This window comes from Cenococcum geophilum (assembly GCF_001692895.1).
Source record: "Cenococcum geophilum 1.58 unplaced genomic scaffold K441scaffold_49, whole genome shotgun sequence".
NCBI classification, from domain to species: Eukaryota; Fungi; Ascomycota; class Dothideomycetes; order Gloniales; family Gloniaceae; genus Cenococcum; species Cenococcum geophilum.
Window position 1 is genome coordinate 305,760 of NW_027137607.1, and position 18,476 is coordinate 324,235.

The 18,476-nt window shown below is 50.3% G+C and overlaps 6 protein-coding genes across 6 annotated transcripts; 5 read left to right on the forward strand and 1 right to left on the reverse strand.

The window, feature by feature from the left end:
* The first annotated feature begins 87 nt into the window (after positions 1 to 87).
* On the forward strand, positions 88 to 852 carry K441DRAFT_666520 (uncharacterized protein). Its single transcript, XM_067649671.1, has one exon. It carries the CDS (start codon positions 96 to 98, stop codon positions 450 to 452), a length of 357 nt encoding a protein of 118 aa, XP_067499625.1. The 5' UTR covers positions 88 to 95; the 3' UTR covers positions 453 to 852.
* Positions 853 to 1,603: 751 nt separating this feature from the next.
* Positions 1,604 to 2,922, reverse strand: K441DRAFT_643665 (mRNA turnover protein-like protein 4). The gene is made up of 3 exons (XM_067646728.1): positions 2,683 to 2,922; positions 2,170 to 2,631; positions 1,604 to 2,119 (listed from the first exon to the last, which is right to left on the reverse strand). Exons 1-3 carry the CDS (start codon positions 2,871 to 2,873, stop codon positions 2,065 to 2,067), a joined length of 708 nt encoding a protein of 235 aa, XP_067499626.1. The 5' UTR covers positions 2,874 to 2,922; the 3' UTR covers positions 1,604 to 2,064.
* Positions 2,923 to 3,037: 115 nt separating this feature from the next.
* On the forward strand, positions 3,038 to 4,774 carry K441DRAFT_643666 (mitochondrial distribution and morphology protein 10). The gene is made up of 3 exons (XM_067646729.1): positions 3,038 to 3,155; positions 3,205 to 3,483; positions 3,536 to 4,774. Exons 1-3 carry the CDS (start codon positions 3,059 to 3,061, stop codon positions 4,339 to 4,341), a joined length of 1,182 nt encoding a protein of 393 aa, XP_067499627.1. The 5' UTR covers positions 3,038 to 3,058; the 3' UTR covers positions 4,342 to 4,774.
* Positions 4,775 to 6,154: 1,380 nt separating this feature from the next.
* Positions 6,155 to 7,984, forward strand: K441DRAFT_680537 (uncharacterized protein; the record flags this gene model as incomplete). The annotated part of the gene is made up of 3 exons (XM_067651380.1): positions 6,155 to 6,405; positions 6,459 to 6,673; positions 6,735 to 7,984. 3 exons carry the CDS (start codon positions 6,155 to 6,157, stop codon positions 7,982 to 7,984), a joined length of 1,716 nt encoding a protein of 571 aa, XP_067499628.1.
* Positions 7,985 to 9,976: 1,992 nt separating this feature from the next.
* K441DRAFT_247438 (serine palmitoyltransferase-like protein 2) lies at positions 9,977 to 12,655 on the forward strand. The gene is made up of 2 exons (XM_067640748.1): positions 9,977 to 9,989; positions 10,186 to 12,655. The coding sequence occupies exon 2, from the start codon at positions 10,344 to 10,346 to the stop codon at positions 12,381 to 12,383; it is 2,040 nt and encodes a 679-aa protein (XP_067499629.1). The 5' UTR covers positions 9,977 to 9,989; positions 10,186 to 10,343; the 3' UTR covers positions 12,384 to 12,655.
* Positions 12,656 to 14,780: 2,125 nt separating this feature from the next.
* K441DRAFT_699307 (uncharacterized protein) lies at positions 14,781 to 17,704 on the forward strand. Its single transcript, XM_067653145.1, has 2 exons — positions 14,781 to 15,975; positions 16,165 to 17,704. The coding sequence occupies exons 1-2, from the start codon at positions 15,112 to 15,114 to the stop codon at positions 17,692 to 17,694; spliced, it is 2,394 nt and encodes a 797-aa protein (XP_067499630.1). The 5' UTR covers positions 14,781 to 15,111; the 3' UTR covers positions 17,695 to 17,704.
* Positions 17,705 to 18,476: the final 772 nt, after the last annotated feature.

The following is an 18,476-nucleotide window of genomic DNA, read 5'->3' on the forward strand; positions in this document are numbered from 1 at the left end:
GTAACCAGTTTGGGTTTAGCGTTGGATCTAGGCTGTCGATCATGAAAGCTTCTACCTCACATTAATTTCACCTTTCGCCGTATGAAATCAACGGAATGGACAACCCAGACCGAAACGCGAACTCCTCTCCCCTCCCACTCGCCGTCCGTGGTCTGTCTCTGACTCCGCTAACTCAATGTCTTCACTACCACTCTGCCCTCGACCTCATCGCCATTAAATTTAGATGTTGTAGAGCATTTTACGCCTGCATTGACTGTCACGCCGTGCTTGCTGACCACCCGCCCACCACTTGGGGCAAAGAGGAGCGCGAGGAGCCTGCCGTGTTATGTGGGGACTGTAAGCATGTTTTGACGATCGACGAATACTTTGGGTGCGGAAGCAAGTGTACGAAGTGTGGAGCTGGTTTTAACCCGGGGTGTAAGGGGCATTGGGGGAGATACTTCGAGATTTAATGTAAAAAAAAAGGAAGAGAGTGGAGCGTGAAGCGCGAGGATGAGATATTAGTTGCGCGAATAGACGGTATGCACCTTAAGCATATACTGAATACATGTAATTACCACTTTGTCGGGGGGGAAGCAGGCTACCTAAACAAGAGGTATCTTCAATGACTCTTGTAGGGTTACATCCAAGAAGGGCCACTCTGTAGCCTCTATATATATCGCTATTTCTTAGGCTAGGTTTAACAGTAGTCCTCGTAAAGGTAGAGAACCCGAACTGACTCATGGAACGTCAAATGGTATATATCTATGACAATTCTCAGCAGAGCGAGGAATATCTGTAACAAAGTGATAATTAAAATTGATCAGGGGAACCGCATTTCATATTCTTTTGTCAAGTGAATGGCTTTGCCGCAGAATATTTTGTAGGATAGCTTGTCAATTTTTTTACTTTTATCCTGTCTTATTATGCATGGCCAAGACACCCCAACCAAGGGGTTCAATGTATGGTTGGCTGCGTATGTCAGCTGATGGATAAATAAATAGGCCTTTTAAGGAGCGGCTTATATGGTTGAATAAAGGACCTGGGAATATTTGCAAGGCCTTCAACGGATACAGAGACCATGAAGCTGCAGGAGAACGTAAAGCGAGCCTTGTGTAAAGAGGGGCTTTCTTCGTTGAGCAGTTCCAAGTTCACTCAGTAGAGACGGTGTGCTAGTTTCAGTGAAATTGCTGTTGTTACTATTTGAAGAATGTGGCATCCACCTTATCAGCCCATGGATTCTGAATTAATCGTGAATGACTTTCCTGTATCTCTTGCAATGTTGATTTGAGTCCTATTCTTATCGATAAACTCCAGCCAATTAAATCGTTAGGATCTTAGAGCTGTGATGAGGAATATGAAGCTCTGGCAAAGGGCTCGAAGGCAGCCGCCAAAGCTCCGGAGACAGTTCTTTTGCTACGAGTTGGAGGAACGACGCATTTGGTAGGTTGGACGATATTAGAATCAAAAAAGGCACAATTAGAAGGCACGGTGGTTGATTAAATTAATCTTTCTGATTCTGGTGTTCCGCACGGACCACCTGTAGTAGGACACCAACGTTGCATGGGATGCAGTAACCACCAAAATGGTTCACAATCGTGAAACCAATAATAAAGACTTTATCCCTGCTACTCAATACCCTCCTTAAGTCAACACCAAGATTAACATTATATATACAACTTTCTATATGATCACAACTTCAAGCTCAATCTAATGTTTTGGCAGAACGCCTAGCTGCCAACAAATGCAGCTGTCTGATTAGCTAAGCTCGGACCAGAGCTCTTAGAGCACAAGCATCGGTGTAAGGGATATTGCTTAAGTCAAGTCAACTGTACGTTTGAATCTGAGTATACTGCATGTCATTCATATTGCCTAGAAGTACCTTTCTACCAGCCCACATAACCGGTATTCGTAATGCTTTTACGTTTGCTAAGAGACTTACAACGCCAGAAAAAACCCAAACTCCTCACTTATGCTTCCCTCTAAAGCACGTACTGTGAAAACCCGGCGTTGGACATTCCGTAATCATGACTATCAGAAAGCAGACCAAGAGGTGTATTTCGTGCGAAAGGAATAGAACTCGCTCTACTCCTCCATAGCGCTAACCTCTGTGACTGCTTGTGTAGCTGCTGAATAATAACTATTGCACGTGTCAATATGGCCCGATCTTGAAGTTCCTAATTAACTTACGCCTTCATATCAATTTTAAATTCTGCCATGGCCACCCCAAATAATTTTAGAAGTGCCGTCTGATGGCTGTTGAGGATTTCACCTTCCTTGCACACCGTATAATCCGAATCGAGCACCACCTTCCCTTTGGACAACTTCGTTGGCATCCCCCACTTCCGTACTGTCACCTCGAGTGAGTGTGGTAAGGGTACATCATCCTCCTGCGCTAGCTCTCCGCCACGTGAGTAGACCACTCCGGCAGGAATAGTGAATGTCTGGGTTGCGTGGATACCAGCACGTGCATAATCGGTCTGAGAGTAGGCCGAGAAGTATGAGAGGACGGCAGCAGGTTCGCGGGAAGTAAATAGAAGGCCGATATTGCCGGCTAGATGTGGTGTCAAGGAGGAGAGGTTTGGTAGATGTTCATCTGAAGGAGTCTGTCCCAGCGCTTTCGCCATTACTTTTGTTTTACCAAAAAATATCCTTGTGTCAATTAGTTTTCATATATATCACCCTACAGAGCGCGAAACATACCGGCTGTCTGCAAATTCTGTCCGGACTTCTTTTAGATATGTGTTCCGCATATTCTCAACGGAGAAAACGAAAATATACTGGTAGTTGTCTGCGGCCTCGCGTACATTTGTGAAGAGCTTTTGTGATAGCCCCTTGCCTTTCTTGTCAGTCTTGGAGAGATGCACGACCTTCGCACGCTTTGATTTCGGCATTTTGCGGGTTTGCTGAGCGGGTATGGATCTTCAATGGGCAATGATTTTGTGGAGGTGCAGCAAAAAAAAACTCTCGCCAAGATTTCGTAGGCGGCGAAGCGAGCGGTCTCGTCGCGGTTCGCGATTGACCCTGGCCTGAGCTTCTACTTCCAAGCGGCTCAGAATGTCGCTTGGAGTGTTCAGACATGTTGGGTTTTATGGATTATGTCCAAAGTGCATTCTATGAAGCATCGCATTGGAACCGCGACAACTCCTATGGAACATTAAACGCCACAGCACAAGGTTGGTTTAATCTCGAATCAAAAATATTGTACTGATAGACTGTTTTTAGCGTTACTCGACTACGATACACCCCGCGGCTTACGTCTACACATCTCTTCTCTCGCTGCACCCAACTTTGCAACCTCATATACTGTTGGGAGCGTTGGAATAGTTGATGGCTCCATCTCCTATCTATACTCCTCGTTGCCTATCCTGACGAGCGCGAAGAGTAGCGACACAGACTTAAATCATGTCATAAAAGGATACCGACATCTCCGAGATCTTCGAAGGCCGGATGAGGATTGGTGGTGGGAAATATGGCACAGTGGGAAGCGGATAGACCGGAGGGGTGAGTACTTACGCTGTTGTCTAAGAGGAATATCTCTCAAAATTGCCAACAGACACTCTACTCTATGGCCGAATATTTCTCCCACGATCAACGCTCGAGGCCCTTTATCTCCGCAGACTGTCACCTACGAAGCAGTTGAAGATATGTTGCGTTAGCGATTCTGGTCTGAATAACGGCGGCACCATACTAGCTCTTCTCCAGAGTGACGTTGGAAAGTACAGTACTGAGTATATGTACAGTACTGATAGTGCTCTGTTGGGCATTCGTGGGCTGTACAACTTTGGACCCGACCCTCGCGAGAGCGTTGTCGCACCTACAACACCTGAGGATGCAGTGGAGCCAATTCACGGCCGCTTCAGTGCCGGGGCAGAGCTCTACTATGGTATTCTCAACAAGAGTGGTGGATTGAGTACTGGACTCAGATTTACAACATTACCTCATCACGCGGGATTTCCATATACCATGACCCTTACGCTTAACCCACTGATGGGGAACCTTTTATCCACGTATGCAGTCAAAGCCGGCCAGAATCTTGCACTATGTTCACGATTTCACTTCAATTTCTACTCTTACGAGAGTGATTTGCAACTTGGATGTGAGTTGTGGACAAGACGACGCAATACGGACATTGAATGGGCAGTCAAGAAGTTAAGACCGGATTGGAAAAAGGCGACACTGAAACCAGACGAGGATGTTACTGGTGTTTTAAAGGCCCGAGTAGATCAGGATTGGAGGATTGGCGTTCTGTGGGAAGGTCGGATTAAAGAGCTGCTCTTCACGTTAGGTGCAAGCCTTGACTTGAAAAGAAGAGAGCAGATATTCAGAGCAGTCGGCGTTGAGCTGCAATATTCTTCATGAAAATGAAACACCTCGGGTAAGCATCGTGCAATGACACCGCAGGAGCTCTAGCGCTGTAAACGGTGTAAAATTGCGCAAGGTTCATGCTGCTTTACACGTTGTTGCACCTTGGCAGCCAACCCTGAGTCTTCTTTTCTGCACTTCGGCATCCACAAGTTGCGTATTCCACATCATTCGATGTGGAGCCGTTGCTAACATGAAACATATTGTGGGTAAGGCTCATACGTAAAGACAAGCAAGCGCCTTAATGCAGAATGTCGTGATCATCCTGTAGTAGATCGTTGGGGACTTTTGCCAAGCTAAAGCAATGGGAGGAAGCATGCATCTACGGAGGGCGTGGGCAAGTCATGACAGGCTCTTGAAGCCAGCTATTTACAGATCTCACAATAAATTATGTAGCCAAGACGTCGCACTCTAGTAAATATTGGGCGCCATCTAGCAAAATAGGAACTTGTGTGTCTGAAAGGGTAATCGAAAGGGTAATCGCACTACCTGAAGGCTTCTAGGCTTCCAGAACCACCGTCTGACGAGCCGTGACGGGAACGGAAGCTCTCTTACTGGTGATCCGCGCCGAACCCAGCGATGACGGACAGCATTATTGGCAACCAGAGTTTGAGATGGCGGGGAAAGCTGTATGATCATGCCAGTCCTGGCCTTCGCCTGTGGGCGATTCTCGGACCCAGCGAGCGCAAGGTTGGCCACAGCTGGGATAATTCATGCCAAAGCCAATCGAGCGCCTCCATCGACCAGCAGGCTTTGCGCGGGAAGCCGTCAGCAACGGCTCGTGTTTGTGGGGGAGCTGCTGGTCGCTGGCCGTTGGCAGATGGCAGCTGGGGAGCTGGCAACTGTTGGACGATTCCCCTGAGCGCGTCCAGGCAAGGCGAATGGCCCTAGTAGGAAGTCAGGCCGAGCGCGGGCTGTTCCGATGTTCCCTCCCTCGCTCAGCAAGTAGCCTTTCCCCAGTAGCTCTCACCACCAGCACGCCCAACGCGGCCGTCGTGAGGGTTTGAAAATAGCACGGCGTACACAGACTACGGGAATATGTTGAGTGCCGTGCGTGAGGATTAATATCTACAATATCTATCTGCCCGTGGACGCGCTCGCCGGGCTGACGCCGTTGGCGCCTATTTATAGCGCTCGGGCTTGTGCGATGTCTGCTTGACCCGCTACCTTGCCTGACTCGATTCGGCTTAACGCTCCCCCTTTGAGAAGCCTCCTTCATTTCTCTTCACGTTCCCCCAGCCCTGAGCAAAGCCGCTACACTCATTTACACCCGCCTGCTGTCCACTCGACTCGGATTTCGCATCGTCACCACTGCGGCCGGTGCGATCTCTATCACGTTCTCTTCTCGTCCTTGTTGCCTTCCGCGAACAGCTGTCACTCCTTTCGGCTTTCGCTCACGTTCATTCATTCATTGGGCTCTGCCTGTCCCTTCCTTTATTCCACGACTCAATTCCATCCTTTCGGCTTCGATATCGCTCTTCGGTCGATCAGACTTCCTGCTCCCAGCCAGCAGCGAACTTCTTTGTTCCATTCAACACGCCTGGGCGGTGCTACGAGCCTCGACTTCCGCCGGAACCCCTACGCTCCTTTGACCTCGATCCCGCGCAGGAAGCTCGCGCCAAGCTCTATATTCATTCCTTCGGACCACTCAATTCTAGTCCTTTGCTTGGCCGACTACTTTTTGACGATTATTACGACGAGCCATAGACTGAGGTGGACCTTCACCTTCGATTCAATCCGACCCTTGAAACCTAGCGAGGCCTGTTTCTATACATAAACTTCACGAATGCAGCAACCAGAGGATACCAGAATGTCCTCGACACCTTCACCGGCCACTTCGGCCACCACAACTCACAGTTCAGCATCTCGCAGACCGCCGCGCAAAAGCACCCTCACTCAACAGCAAAAGAATCAAAAACGACAGAGAGCCACGCAGGACCAGTTGCTTACGCTAGAGTTGGAATTCAACAAAAACCCCACTCCCACAGCTGCTGTAAGAGAGAGGATAGCACAGGAAATAAATATGACAGAGCGTTCTGTCCAGATCTGGTTTCAGAATAGGTAGGACTATCAGCTCCTGGTTTTCGTTCGCGTTACTTACAAAACCAATACAGACGAGCAAAGATAAAGAATATTGCTAAAAAGAGCATCGAGAGTGGAGAAGACTGCAACGACATCCCTGAGTCAATGCGCCGATATCTAGCTCTGCAAGCTATGGAGTCAGGGAAGACTCTAGGGAGAGACTTCCTTTGCCGAACGGGCGGAGGGATGGCCGCGTACGGAAGTGGAGCTATGCTTCTCAACACTGACACGGGCTCTTCCAAAGTCGGTAAGTTTCACATGCGTTTTGAGTATTAGCCATTGGATTAGCCGTATCTAACGAGTCCTAGTCATCCATCACTTCGCGTGTCGCTCATTGAGCGTTGGCTCATGGCGCCGCGTCGGCCAGAGTGCTATGGACCTCGTCATCTTCTACTCACCAGAAAAGTGTTGTGTAACATACTACATAAACAACGATTCGGCCGGATACAAGATCGAATACCCATTCTCCTACATCAAGAACATCAGCCTTGAAAGTGGAGACGTGGCGAGCAATGCTGAAGGTGCGTCACAAAGACCTGGGGGCCTGATCGTGGAACTAAATAGAGCGCCAAACTTCTTCATGGATTCCTCTGGCTCTGGGGGTTTCTACCAGTGTGGCGACTTTACCGAGGAGCAGCAAGCGTCACAAGTACTGGTACACCACCTCGGCGGTCATCCAAAGGTATTGAGCGGTCAATTGGCAAAACTCGTGTCGCTAGAGTCGTTTCAGAACCGACACAACCTGTACGATCCGAATGCGCTCGCTGTTTCGGCGCCAGTTTCGCCAATCAACCATCGCCCAGCTTCCCAACCAAACCATGTTGCGCATCCTCACATGGGCATGTTTCATGATGGTCCCTTCGGGCCTGGTTTACATCCTGGTCGTGGACACAAACGCCAAAGGAGTCGTTCAGTTCCTGTCGCGGTTGACTTCTCGATGCTCCGAAATCCTATGCCATCTTTCCTCATCCAGCAAGAGCCCTCACCGTACATACCCAATCCTGAGATATTTGCGCCAATCCCTCAGCATCATAATGCCCCTAGTCCCATAGGACCAAACCTAAGCATCGACACTTCTGCAGGTTACGGAATGGATTATCGCCAATACCCAATGTCTGCGACAACAGCAAACTCACCATCAGAGTACGGCACACCAGCGTTCTTCACATCTGGCCAACCACCAGAGAATATACCCGCTGCGAACTTCAACGCACAATACAACATTCCATATCTCTCACCGATGGTCAATGCGCCAAACGTCGCACCGTCCGTCTCACCATTATCAGCTATGGGCCACTCAGATCCGGTCATCGCCAACCAATCTCCACCATTAACCTCCTTGGGACGAGATGGTTCGGCAGATCTATACCAAATGTCGCATGACAACAACGTCTCTGATGAAGCATTATCATTGACCGATCTATATGCCAAGCAGTCACTCAGTCTCCCATTCCGGTCTCCTTTAGAAGACAATGTCGACGATCTCGATATGCAGAACTTGGTATCTTATGGGACAATGGACCCGTCTAGTTTGTCACCAGAGAATCATGGCCTGTGACAATGAATATTGCGATTGTTTGAAGATTTCTCGATTCGCTGTCTCGAACTACTTAATCGCTCTAATATCCGTATTCTTTGTTACATGTGCGCTGCATATATTGGCTAGGTGTGGCTTTGCATGGCTTCAGCCTTGAGACAGGCTAAAAGTCGTCATTTCACATCTCGATCTCAATTTGCAAATTCCGAAATCCATCCATTCATCCATCCTCGCACTCTCGAAATATACTTGCCCATCAACCATTTCCTTTTTTAACCATTTTATTCCCATTCTCGAGATGGATACTTAATCCGAATCCTTCGTGATGCAAATTGAACGAAACAATTGGACGGACAAGGCGTTGCGGTTGTGAAAACGGCCGGTATACACACGGGATAAGAAAGGCGGACTGGTGGAACCTGCGCCGCCCCCGGGACGGAACAGGAAAGCGAGAAGGTGTTGACTGATAAGGTTGCTTGCTTTCTGTTAGTTTTTCTTTGTATCTGGGCTCAGCTGTTAGGCATCTTTTGTTGCAATTTGGTTTCCTATGTTAGTTTTCTATTTGTCGATCGAGTAAGCCGGAAGTTAGTGAGTAAGGGGGGAGGAGGAAGACTCTGGCCGCTGTGCGGAAACCCATTTTATTGCAAAGCTTTCGATCTCGCCTTCATCCATGCATGGGTTTATATGTGTTTTAGGGGTCAGCTGCAGTTTTAGTTGTGTGGTTTGTGGAAGATATTCTCGAATCTTTCCGCGCTGTGCGTGCATATGCTACACATTTTTGCTACTGGACGTTTTTGAGTGCTGGATCCTGGTTCCGGTCCGTCTTTTCTTCTTAGTCATCTTTCTTTCCTTTGGGACTTTTTTCCTTTTGGTGCGCTTGGACATGTGGCATGCTAGGAATACTTTCCAATATGATAGCTTTAATATCTGAAACCTAGGAGACTCCTGTTAACTAAAGTGATAAGCCAGGCGCTAAAAATACCTCAGCTGTTGACTTGGATAAATTCCTCCCTGATCCAACGAGGGTCCCCATGTACAGCATCTATCTTCCGGCCCTGAACGGGCCAAGTTCAGCCCTCAAGAAGCGAGATGTGGGTCATTGATAACGTGAAACAGTCCAGAGTACCGGGGATTTTGATCCTCGACAACATGTTTGAACTAGCGGGTTGCATAGTAGCCGCGACAATGTTCAACTTTGCGACTCTACATTGTGAAGGATTAAACTAATGTCTCCGAACGGAAAATTTCGAGGAGAATAGCGCTGTGATGGCCGCCATTCTCGCAACCCTAGTTTCTATTAGATAGCTTAATACTCGGTATTTATTGCAGAGTAACCAGATAGGCAAAGACTAAGTAGCGGGGACCTGGTGAACGATTCGGTGGATCTTCGCATGACTTTCACCAAAGCCTTTTTTTTGCTGATACTTTACATTTATGTTGGAATGCTTATTATTATGGTGAGAGCACTTAGAAGACACCAACAAAAAAATTTAAAGCCACCAAGCTGTCAAAGGCCCAATTGGTACATAGAGAAGACAAGACGGGTGCGCTTTTGAGTAAACCGGCTTTCATGACGTTGTGGAGTGGGACGGGACCACTCAGAGAAGGGCTTATCCCTTTTGCCCCTGAACCGCTTTCCTCGGGCTTCCGCTGGTGCAGCTCGCTTGGGAAAAATCGAGTGGCGGCGGATGCGGATTAGCATTGACATCTCATTTCAATTCATCTCACCACATTATCCCTCGCAGACTACCTCTTCTCCTCCCTTTCTCCTAATATATCCGCCTTCTTTCCTGCAGTTTCCCGTCTCCAAGTTCCCGACCCTTAGTGTTCTGCAGTCGTAACTTCGCCCGGCTCAGCCACGCCTGGGACCCACGCAGTCCGTTCGCAACCTCCTGGCGGTGCAGCCAGGGCTCAAAGCGCATCCGCGCCACGAGACTGCTCCTCCACCGTTGCGTACTTTATAACGGTACGACAGCCACCGGGAACACGGGAAAGAAGGAGAATTTTGTACCTCAAAATATACTCGGTAAGTTTCTCTAAGCAGCAGTGCCGATGCCGACAACTCCGCGACTTCCTGATTCCCATTCCGGGCTGCCGGCATGGGAACGAGATTCATATCAGTCAAACCACTCCAAATTCCTCAGCACTGCTCCCCAATTCCTGCAATACCCTCAGTAAATCGTTTCAGTAGTCATCATACTAAGAACTGTTGTGTCCTGTAGTTAAGTTTGAAGTCTGTTGACAGCGCCGATTCAGTAACTACGCCGCTTCACCGCCCCCATTCTTAAAACAACTCCCGACGCAGACCAATTTCAAAGGGACACGATACAAATTGATCCCACTGACTGTACACCTCGACTTACCGTAGCCGCCAATTGCAATGCCTACCCGAATTATCAATCCTTTCACAACTAGCGGTCCTGCGATCAACTCACTTGATGCGATGAACGAGAAGAAGGAACCAGCACGAAGGTCATCCTTCTCCAAAGTTAACAAGTTTTCGCAGCTTTTCTCTACATCTCCCAAGTCGAAATCAAACGACGCTGCCGCGTTACAAGCTGCGCTTATCGCTCAGCAGCACGCTCTCTACAACCCACCTTCCCCACAGATCAATTCCTCCACACTGTCATTACCTACGATTTGCCTTTCGACTGCCACAGGTGAGAAATCGCCCATGGAGCCGACTACTCTCTTTCAACCGCCTTCTCCTACCGAAGCTCGCCGTATTGCAAGGCAACACGCTCAATTTGGACCATTGGGGTCCAAGAGCCACAGATATTCAAGCAAATTCGAGGGCACTGAATTCGCCGAGCCAATCGAAGATGAGCCTCCTTACTACTTCCTTATAACGACATACATCAGTTACCTCATCCTCATAGTATTCGGTCATGTACGGGATTTCTTCGGAAAACGATTCCGACAAAAGCACTATCGTCACTTGAAGGAAAGAGATGGATATGCCCCTTTGAACAGCGATTTTGACAATTTCTATACCCGCAGGCTAAAGATGCGCATTAACGATTGCTTCTCACGGCCAACTACTGGTGTTCCTGGACGTTTCATTACCCTCCTTGACCGCAAATCGGACGACGGGAACTACAATTTCAAACTGACAGGTACTACAACGGAGACCCTGAATTTAAGCTCTTATAACTATCTCGGATTTGCCCAATCTGAAGGCCCATGTGCCGATGCCACAGAACAGGCTGTCAAGAAGTATGGAATAAGCCTCACGAGTCCCCGTGCAGATGCAGGTACGTCCGAACTGGCCGTCGAAGTTGAGGATCTTATTGCCAAGTTTGTCGGTAAACCGTCCGCTATGGTATTTTCCATGGGTTTCGTCACCAACGCAACGGCCTTTCCCGCACTGGTCGGCAAAGGTTGTTTGATGATTTCGGACGAGCTTAACCACTCGTCCATCCGTTTTGGTGCCCGTTTATCTGGAGCCATGATCAAAATGTTCAGGCACAACGACATGAGAGATCTAGAACGACTACTCCGAGAGGTGATCTCTCAAGGTCAACCACGAACGCACCGACCATGGAAGAAGATTCTCGTTACTGTCGAAGGCCTCTACTCGATGGAGGGAACGATGTGCAACTTGCCTGCCCTGATTGAATTGAAGAAGAAGTACAAGTTCCATCTCTTCATCGATGAGGCTCACTCAATTGGTGCTCTCGGACCTCAAGGAAAGGGCGTATGCGACTACTTCGGTATCGATCCCGCAGAAGTCGACATCCTCATGGGCACACTAACAAAATCATTCGGCGCCAACGGTGGTTATATTGCTGCAGATAAACACATTATTGACAAATTACGAGTTTTAAACGCAGCTGCACTGTTCGCAGAGTCACCAACGCCCCCGGTCCTTGCGCAAATCGCCAGCGCACTCCGAATCATTAATGGCGACATCGTGCCCGGCCAGGGCGAAGAGCGGCTACAACGTCTTGCTTTTAACTCACGCTATCTTCGCCTTGGTCTCAAACGCCTCGGTTTCATTGTTTATGGCCACGATGACTCTCCCATTATCCCAATCATGCTCTACAATCCAGCCAAGATGCCCGCCTTCTCACACGAAATGCTCAAGCGCAAGATCTCTGTCGTCGTTGTTGGTTATCCCGCCACACCGCTCGTTTCTTCTCGCGCCCGTTTCTGTGTCTCAGCCGCACATACAAAAGATGATCTTGATCGCATGCTCACGGCTTGCGACCAGGCAGGCGACCTTCTCCAGCTCAAATTCTCCAGCGGTGTTGCGGGTGGTGCGGAACCGCTCTCAGAAGGCGTGAGCAGTGACATGGAAAAGGAGTACGGCCGGCAAATGGATCGGCCAGGCAAGGCCCTGATCACGAAACCGCCCCGGTGGCGGCTTGAGGATGTGCTGAAGCGAGGGGTTGACGATGCCAAGGTCCCGCTACGATAGGGCAACTATGCACATGTCTACGGCCCACCCGGAAGTGAGGCGGGGTTCGTATTTTTTTCAATTCCACCTCTTAGCAGAGTGGGTGAGATGGACAAGGCTAGGCGTTTACGGTGGGCCAAGCCCAATCTTCACTCGCTGCCCCGAACTTTGTGGGAAGAAGCCAAAGGATTTAATATGCATGGGTTGGTCACTTGCTTTGTCCCTCGATCAGCTGCATGCTTTTATCTCTCGTTTCAAATATCGCCCTTGCGTCTTCTACTGTGGTACCTACGTCCGCGCTCTGCCCTTTTAATTTGTTTTTGTAGACGCGCGATGGAAGTAGTAGTTGCCATCCGAGCTTATTGTTTCCCGATGGGAAAGAAAGATGAATGCAAGCATGAGCACTGGCGTCCTGCAATCTTTCTATTTATTCTCCTGTGGCTACTTTACTTCCCCGACATAGATGTGCCCTGTCTACCTCGCCTTTTTTATCTTCTTTGGTACAGCACCTACCGCCTGTCACATTGATTGTGCAGGAAAGGTTAATGCCTAATAATTATTTTTAATGTTGGTGGGCGGAGTGTATATAGGGTCATTGGAGAGATGGTGGAAGGGCGTTTGTAAGAGGTATCGGCAGAGGGAGCTAGAGTTATTAGTGAGGAGAGCAATTGATGAGATTGACGATGATTCGCGTTCCAATTACTGCGAAGGATTCGGCAGCCTGCCATGGTGCTTGCTGCACAAAACAATGCATTGCTCCAGTTACACCGCTTACTTCGCCCCTTCTCGAGCCACAGCAGAGCCGGCTGTCCCACGAATTTGGAAGTGAAGTTGCACGACACCAGGCACCTGAGACTCGAGCTCGGAAGCAGACAAAAAAAGCCCCGCTAAGTTCTTAGGGAATTCTTAATACTGCGCGCGATGTTCAAAGTCCGGCTACGCCTCCTCCGACAAAGCCTAACACAAGAAACCAATTCGATCATAATTAATACCGCTAACACCGTTTCACGGTGATATTACAAAGTCGGAGGACTGGCGGCTTCGGCCAATGTGGATAAAAAGAACCGATGTTTCATGTGCAGATTGCGTCAGAAAGCAGGGCCCGCTTGAGTTTTCTAGAACTGAGCATCTTGGCCCGGCGCGAAAAGGGCGCGCAGGACTGCGACGTCCAGATAAGTTCCGCCCACCCCGATGCTGGGGGGGCAGGATAAGGTTGTGTATCTTCTTCGTACGCCCCGTTTGATAGTGCTGGCGCTAGCAGCTGACAGTCGCTTCTGGATGACCGGAATGCGGGGGACGGGCCTTGGGGGACTCGGGACGGCGCGCTGGATTATTGGAGGGTGTTTTTATAGCATGCGTCCGGCGAGTGGTGAAAGCGTTACGACGCACAGCATGCGGGCGCTCTTAGCATTCCAGTCCAGGCAGGTGGTGAGCAAGAAACAATTGGCGCTCCTCTTGGTCGAGCTGTGCGTAAAAGCGGTGGGCCAAGGGGATTCAAGCCCTTTGTACCGTTGTCCTATTCTCTGGACTCCCAGATCGACTTTACAGCAAGGCTGCAGAACGGGAAGGCATCGAACACCGCCAGAACGGAGCTGCATGCGTCTTCTGATGACTTGCCGGTGTCTGCAGTTGTCACGTTCCGGTATACTGCTGCAAAACATAAGGTGTCGCGAAAGTACTGGTACCCAATGCTAAGCAGAAATAGACTTTCAACTGTTGATATTCAAAGCTATGTGCTAGCCGGTCCCGGGCAAAACTGATAGATGCTTTTTTCCCCTTGAAACGAGAATGTTGCTTGGGGGCAAAGACGGCTGCGCCCTGGTTGTAAGACTGGAAGCATATCCGCGATATCCTAAGAGTCGTTTGCCCTACCAGTTGCCTCCTCGGGTCCGGCTAGTGAACAATCGGTTGGTCCGTGCTACATCAAGTCGTATTCACAGCTGAACAGCCTCAACTGCAACCCCTCACCCCCTCATGTGAAGTTATCATAAGGCCCCTTTTACATAGAGCAACGGCATGTTCCATTGATCACCGAAGAGCAGTCATCGCACATGGCGATGGGGCCATGAGAACACTGGCATGCATTCGGGTATAAGTAACTCCCAATCCACAACGCATACACCCCCCCCAAACAAGGCTGGCCTGTAGCTCGGGGAACGCAGCAGAGGCATCCGCTGTGGAACAAATACACTACTGCGGGGTCGTCCGGTGAAGCAACAGAGCCTCCCACACGATTGGCAAATGAGAAACGAGCGGTCGTTGCCTTCTTTCGCCCGGCTCTGATGAGGAGCAGTCTACTGACCGGCCGAAGCCCAGGGTCTACTAAAATTCCAGGGCGAGCATGCATAAGAATGGGAATGCCAATCAAGATCGCTGCGCGTCTTACCAAATGCTACCCATGAATGCAGATGGGCGATGGCCCTGGAGTGTGCTAACTCTCGACGTGCATCATGGCTTGCCATAGCACTTGCGCGGCAAGGGATGAGAAAACAACACAATACAGAACACCAGGGGAATGGGTTCTCTATATATCCCCACCCCTTTCATCCCACACCCCGCCTCATTTCTTTATGCCTTACCCGCTGTCTATATCTCCTCACTTTTCAAGCTTTGTCTATTGTGGAACATTCACCGGAGAAAAGTCACGGGTCTCTCTCTTTTAATCACTCTTTCTCCCTCTTAACTTTTTATCGCACGTATTGCTTTTCGTCTATATCACACGGCTTGAGTCACCTACGTGACCAACACAATGACGGACCGTGGTGATAGACAGCAACAGAACGGAAATCAACCGCGCCAAGCACTAGGACAGGGACAAGGGGAAAGACTACAAGGCGTCCAGCAGCCGTTGCAGAGAGGGGTTCCACAGGGTCAGCAGCCTATCTATCAATTTTACGATGATCCTATTCCGGCCTACGAGGGATGGGTTCTCCGCAAATGTCCAAGGGAAGACCTGGATCCTGGAATGGAACCCAAATGGAAATACTGTCTCCCCCCCTCCCCCATGAGGATATCATCAAAAGCGCTGGTCGCGCAGGTCAAAGAGCACCTGGCGGCTTACGCAAAAGAAAAAATCACCGTGCAAAAAGTCTTTGATAGGTTGCCCTCTGATCATCAACGCCTTCAGATTGAAGCCCTCATCGACGATAAGAATGAAATTCTGCAGGAACATCGTCCTGACCTCGAGTGGGTATTGGAGACCATTGAAGTTGAATGGCGACAACTTAGCTGGAGGTGTCGGAAAGCAACGGCTATAAAAGTAATCTTAAAATCTCAGCCAAGGGAGCACGCCCTATCCGGTGCCCCCAGACCCCCTGTTGTACCTAGTCGTCTCAATAACCATCAGAACCCTCCACCTCAAGGCTCAAACCAAGATCGTAATCAGGGTGGCCGTAGCCAAGCCAATGTCCATGCCAGTGGCCCCAATGGCCCCAATGGCCCCAATGGCCCCAATCAACCTCCGCCACAAGGACAGCCTCCTAGGCCTAACCAGGAGCCTCCCCGCGGTCGCAGTGGTCCCCAACGCGAGGTTCCACCAGACCCATCACGTGTTGCTCATCCAGCGCAAACCCAGGCACCGCCCCGGCAGAGAGCTTCGACACGGCGACGCTGCGTCCGTCGACCATCACGCAGGCCTCGCGCAACTCCAGCATCACCATCACGCCGTCCATAAAAACGACCTTCTCCTCCGCAACCACCCTCACAAACAACTCCCCCTCCTCCGCCTCCGCCTCCGCCTCCCACACAACGCCAAAATCCGGCAGGTCCTCCACAACAACGTCCCATGCTACCGCAAGTACAGCGTGGTCAACCTCAGCCTCCTCCGCCCCCACCAATTGGCCCGTTACCAGGCGCTGCTGTACCAGGCGCTCCACCCGGCCACGCACCCGTCTCTCGACAACCGAGCATGAGGTTCCAACCACCTCAGTTCCCGAACAGAGCTCCCACTCCCACTCACATCGCATTACCAAAGCGACAAAAACCTCAGCAGCCACAGATTCAAATCCTGAATCATGAGGATGATGAGAGTTTCGAGGACTCTGGCGATGAGATGTATAGTGACCAAATTGAAACGGTGGAGCAGCCAATGAGGCCGAAAGTAGTCGGTGTCAAGAAAAGCAATAGGAAAGCAAAACCAAAGTTGCAGCAACAACCCTCCTTTCAGAACATCATCAACATTACTCCAGCTGCGAGTCCTGCCCCCGTTGGCCGTAAGAGGCCAACGCCAAAAATCGAGCAACGGATGGGCGAGAGCAGTGATGAGAGCTTAGGATTTGGCGATGCTGGTAATTCTGCCTTCTCAGGATCTGAAAGAAGCAGTTTTTCATCACCCCCTGACTCCCCGATATCGTATAAGGGTGATGCGCTATTTTTCAGTTCACATCCCCGAAGCCCAGGCGCCATTCCCAAAGCTCGAGGCAGCCTCCAGGAGCCAAATGAGGGCAACGGACCCAGACGAAACCAAAGCCCTGCCCCAGTCTCTAGGGAACATGACAGACCAAGAGGCTACGATATCCCCGCACGAACTCGTGAACGCCAGCTGGAGCGCAAGCTGATGCGTGACCGGGAAGTTGAGGAACGAGAGCTTGAACTAGAGCGTCTGGAGCATGAGCAGCGTCTGGAGCGTGAGCAGCGTCTGGAGCGTGAGCAGCGCCTGGAGCGTGAGCAGCGCCTGGAGCGTGAGCAGCGTCTGGAACGCGAGCAGCGCGAGCTAGAACACAATCTGCTTCAATACGGCAGAGAAGACTTCCAAGATACCGAGCATCATGCTCGTCGCCTCGAAGCACGGCACGACATGATCACCTATCGGCACCACGGCCCCCGCGCGCCCTCCATGGAGAGGCGCCAGAGTGCCCACAACCAATCGCCACCGCGCCTGCAGCCCCAACTCCCACTCGTCCCCCGCAACCGCCCGGCCCACGCTGCAAAGCAGATCCTCCCCCCAGCTCCCGAGCCAAGCCACAACTGGCAACCACAGTGCGAGTGCGACGACTGCCTGCGCGCAGAATACGAAGACCTCATGCGGCGGCAGGAGGCGGCGCGCCCGGAGACGGCGCGCCTTGAGCAGATGCGGCGCGGCGAGCCCGCCCGCCAAGCGCAGCGGCGCAAATCCCAAGCGCACGACTTCTGGGCCGACGCAAACAGCGCCAGACAGCGCGAGCGAGGGCGCGCCCGCCCGGCTCGGAGCGACTCCCTGTCCGACGAGTCGGTGCCCAGGCCGCTGAGTAGGAGCATCCCGAGAGAGGAGCCGAGAAAACCCGGCTATGCGTACGTTCGCGCTCGGTGGAGCGCGCCCACCCGGCTTGAGCATCAGCTACCGTATCCCGTGTAGGCTCGGGTGGTGGCTGAGGCTTGCTTGCTCGGTGGCGAGTCTGCAGGACGTCAGGGGTGCTTTGTACTACATTCTGCTTTGCTAGACTGGCTTCGGTGTTTTGCGTTGCTGTATATCCTGGGCTTTGCAAATTGGTATGTCGAGATGGGGCTTAAAATGTATAGCGGTTTCTATTTCGCAAGCTGGCTTGTTTGTGAACCGTCTATTTTTTGGGTTTTCAAGGCTTCGGCTCATGACTTATGAGATCGGCAATGAAAATGTATGATAACATCTGAGCTTGGCTCGTACTCCACAAAATATTAAAAAATATAATTAATCTTGTAGCTATTGGCTTCTTTGGCTTGCTGTTTGATGTGTGACTGACGATACTCGTATGTCACTCGACAGTTTTAGGTGACGGAGAGTTGGGACATCAGGTCCTTGCTTGCGTTCTTAATCTCTTTAGCTCTATCTAGCTGACCTGTTCACTGACCATTTCCTAGTCACGGCGTAGATTTCTTCTCCAGCCTCCAATTTGAACTGTCCAATTTAGAGTGGATTAGTCCCTCACGCCGTGAGTTGCTAATTTAGTTAATGGAAAAAAACCTAGCTACCTTTTTGAACGGGGTATTGGATGTTAGAGAGGATGCTTATATTATAACAGCTCCAGAACTATCGTAGAAATAACACTATAGCTACGATAGGAAAGTTTCACTCGTGTCAACGAGACGTCGGTAATCCACTAGGTATATCTACCAAATTTATTTAACGCAGTCGCTTGCAAATACTGTTCGTGTCTATGT